The sequence below is a fragment of the Anopheles funestus genome, chromosome 2RL, assembly GCF_943734845.2.
Source record: "Anopheles funestus chromosome 2RL, idAnoFuneDA-416_04, whole genome shotgun sequence".
NCBI lineage: Eukaryota > Metazoa > Arthropoda > Insecta > Diptera > Culicidae > Anopheles > Anopheles funestus.
The window spans coordinates 100,320,376-100,324,080 of NC_064598.1; the positions used below are offsets into that span (position 1 = coordinate 100,320,376).

A 3,705-nucleotide genomic window follows, 5' to 3' on the forward strand; every position below is an offset into this window, starting at 1 on the left:
GTCTTTCATTTCAAGCGACGGGAACGCACAGGAGGTGAGCACATGGACAGCACGGTGACAGTTGCTCGCTGGAAAAATGGCCGATCAGGCGAAATCGGACTGGAAATTAACGGAAAACTTATGAATAAAATAATTTTAGGATTTTGTTTAGTTGTTCATGGAAATAGCACTTGTTCAATTAGTTTTATCGACAGTAAATAACAAATCGAAATAAAGAATAAAATCAAGTATTTGAATGGTGGTGGAATATTCAACTAGAGAGCCGAGAGCATTTTGCATATTTCCCTATCTTATTTCGTTTGATACCTATTTATTGCCCGTTAACAAATAATTTACTCGTCTGCTACAAAACTAGATAAATTGGATACAGTCTATCGTACATCACTGTCTGGCATAGCCTCTAATAGTTGAGGAAATTCAACACTAGCTTAGAAAACTCGGTCGACTTTTCGCTGTGCACCCAATGGCCGGCATCCTTCACGTACGTTACGTCCGAATTAGGAAACAATTTCTTTATCAGCGGTATATCTTCGGATCTGCAAGGAGAAGAAGTTTACAGAAGGGAGAAAAAATGCCGGATCGTCATTAAATCGCTCCAGCACTTACTTAACGTAATCGGATCGTCCACCAGCGATGAATAGCGTTGGTCCTTCGAACTTTAGTTCAGCCAGATTCGGAAACTGTGCCACACCGCTATTGAAATTACGCTCCAATGACTGTAGATTAATGCGCCACCGAAATTGACCACCTTCCTTTTCACCTTTCACCAGATTTGTGATGAGAAAATCTCGCAATGGCTTTTCCGACACGATCCGGCTCAGCTGCTCGTCTGCAATTTTGCGCGCTTGATGAATCGTTGCATCGGATGAGATTTGAATCATTTTCATCGATTGAAGGAATAGCGGGATGTTCGTATTGCTTGTACCAAGTCCGGGGGTGGGCGAAATATCCACAATGACCGCCTTTTCCACCAGTTCAGGCTGCAGTGAAAAGGGACGAATGTTATCAACCTTCATGCATATAGGGAAATTGCATTTCTTTACATATTTTAATGCTAAAAGCATCATAGCGCGGCCTCCCATGCTGTGTCCGATGATGGAGGCTTGCTGAATTCCCAAGGTTTTGTAAAGAAGTACCAAATCCTCCACCATATGGTCGTACGAATGTTCATCCGTGTGGGGGCTATCTCCGTGATTACGTGCATCGATTGCGTATATCTGTTGAAATCATGCGAACCATTTAATTGCGTAATCATTGGAACACTCCTGACTCTCTTTGTACCTTACGGACGGGTTTGGTATTTTTGTGAAACGCCTTGGCTAAACTGTTCCAGTTCGACTTTGACCCAAACAGCCCATGCAGTACGAGTACCGGTGGTGCATTGTTGCTCGACACGTTGTTATCATATCGCGTGAAGGAAAGTGGAACCGGAACTGGCCGTGTACAGCACGTTGCACTCAGGTGTAGCGAACGGAAGGACGTTTTAATAGCCCTACACACGGGAGTTGGAAACATTTCTGCCGGACAACAAAGGGCTGCCGAGTGTTTCTTTGTGTTTGTTTTGATATACTGACAGCTGCTGCCCTTCGTCTCTGTTTTACTTCTTCTAGTTTTGCTTTGCTCTTATTTTAGCTCATTCCAATGCGATTCTCAATACTATTATTTCACATAATCACAAACAAGTCTTCGGTCAAGATTAAATATTTAATACATTAGAAAAAAACATTACCTTTCACCGGCAATGCCAGACTGTTGTAGACTGCTCCATTGCTGCTAAATAACATCCTGGTGACGAGAGATTGAGACAGTACGACGACAACGGCGATCCTTTTTCTATCCCGAGGACAAGCTTTTGTCATCATTGGCTTATTTACACATCGAAATGCATTACGCGTATCTAATTACGTCCCAACGTTTGACCGCGACCCCATGCGTGGCGGAAGCCAGCCATATCCGGTTGTTGCTGTTGCTGTACTGGACGTTGTCCAGCCGGCGGTACTCCGAACCCATGAGTGCCACCCTGCACATCGGGAAAGTAACGTTTGATGAAGAATGGCGTTTCAATCAGACTAGGCCCACCGAGTTCGCTTGGATAGCTAAACTTAAGGAAGTAGTACGCGTGTCCAACGAAGATGCCCACAAGCGAAAATATGCTTCTACAAGAAGGGAACGAAACGCAAGTTAGCAATCGTTAACACGAAAGCATCATACCAACTTACCCCGAAGACAGTATCATGTTCATGCCGAGAAGCACCCATGGCAGGTACATTGCCTTGAAGCGCATTCCGAACCAGAAGCTAACAATCACTTCCTGATTTAGCTTGCACCAAACGTACAGAACCGAAAGTACCATCGGATCCATCAGTATGGGCAGATCCACCTAACGAATGAAAAGAGCACAATCAACTTCTGTATTGTGTTTCGTTTACTTATTACACTTACCACCAGACCGACGATGACGCACAGGATCCAGTTAAAGAAGAGCATATAGAAATAGTCTCCAGGTTTCTGTTTATAGTGATCTGACTCTAGCCGTAGCGAGTAATTGTACAGGAAAAAGCAATTCATCATAAAATGAAACCCAGTCCCTGGATTTAGGGGATAGAACAGTACTGCTGTCATGGGCCTCCATAGCTGTAAGAAACCGTTAGGAACACGTTAGGAAAGCGACATTACTTTACAAGCTGCCTACCATACCTGTAGTTTGTAGAATAATGGTGCTTGTTGCAAGATGAGATATCCCACGGGCAGTATACCAATTTTGGCCAACAGCGAAATGCCGACTGTTGCCGTTAGCCAAATTCTCGTAAACGGTGGCACTTGTTTGTACCAAGTTTGGAAATCGCTCATGATTGTTCCTTCACTTGAGGTAATATCGTTTGTAGAACAAATGCGCACAGGTAGATGATAGAGAAACCTTTTAATTTCTTCTTGTTGCACTGGTTTGCATCAGAAATTATGAAGCAGTGAATGAAAAATATTTCGGAGCAGCTTATTTGTTTTGATATTTTTTATCCCGGTGAAATGACGTGGTCCGTTGTGTTGACAGTTTTGCTGTCAGTGCGGGGTTTCCCAGCGCAGAGCGCTACAAATGTTTGAAGCTAGTTGGAAAACCTCGACGAAACACGGGGAAAATTCCATGTTTAAAATTTATCCGTTGTAATGTTAGGAAGAAAATTCGTTTTTTTTATTATTTTAATAACTTTACTGGTATTGTTATTAAGATTTTATTAGCGAAAAAGAATGTTAAGCGATTTTATTTAGCATCTTACATCTTAGCATTTGCGTCTTACAAACGAGAAGAAACGAAGCAAGAATCCCATGTGGACGTTGGTCCCTACTGTCGGAACTATCGGTAGTCAAGGAAAGCCAGATATAGAAGTGCCACAAAGAAAATCTAATACTTTCATGCAATGTAATATCTCATGTATCGTTATTTTGCTCAAATCATTTGCTATAAGAGGACACTTTAAAACAGTGTTAGCGTTAATCTAATGCTCAGAAGTAGTAAAGGATGCACACTATTTAAATATCAAATGTACCGGGAAACGTGAAATTATAATCAAAACAAGATCAATTATGGTGTGAAAATTATGATTTCGTTATCTCAACAGAATTTCGTATATCCCGGCAAATAAGCTTCAGATGGTATCTAATATCGTAGGCAAAATAACCAAACAGTTCCTTCGCTCAAATATAACACCA

The 3,705-nt window shown here is 41.9% G+C and overlaps 2 protein-coding genes across 2 annotated transcripts; both read right to left on the reverse strand.

The window, feature by feature from the left end:
- Positions 1-271: 271 nt before the first annotated feature.
- On the reverse strand, positions 272-1,846 carry LOC125763542 (protein ABHD11-like). The gene is made up of 5 exons (XM_049426823.1): positions 1,730-1,846; positions 1,282-1,656; positions 1,044-1,217; positions 607-980; positions 272-536 (listed from the first exon to the last, which is right to left on the reverse strand). Exons 2-5 carry the CDS (start codon positions 1,513-1,515, stop codon positions 401-403), a joined length of 918 nt encoding a protein of 305 aa, XP_049282780.1. The 5' UTR covers positions 1,516-1,656; positions 1,730-1,846; the 3' UTR covers positions 272-400.
- On the reverse strand, positions 1,686-3,045 carry LOC125763569 (derlin-1). Its single transcript, XM_049426882.1, has 4 exons — positions 2,698-3,045; positions 2,443-2,634; positions 2,220-2,380; positions 1,686-2,156 (listed from the first exon to the last, which is right to left on the reverse strand). The coding sequence occupies exons 1-4, from the start codon at positions 2,848-2,850 to the stop codon at positions 1,898-1,900; spliced, it is 765 nt and encodes a 254-aa protein (XP_049282839.1). The 5' UTR covers positions 2,851-3,045; the 3' UTR covers positions 1,686-1,897.
- Between the last annotated feature and the right edge of the window lie 660 nt (positions 3,046-3,705).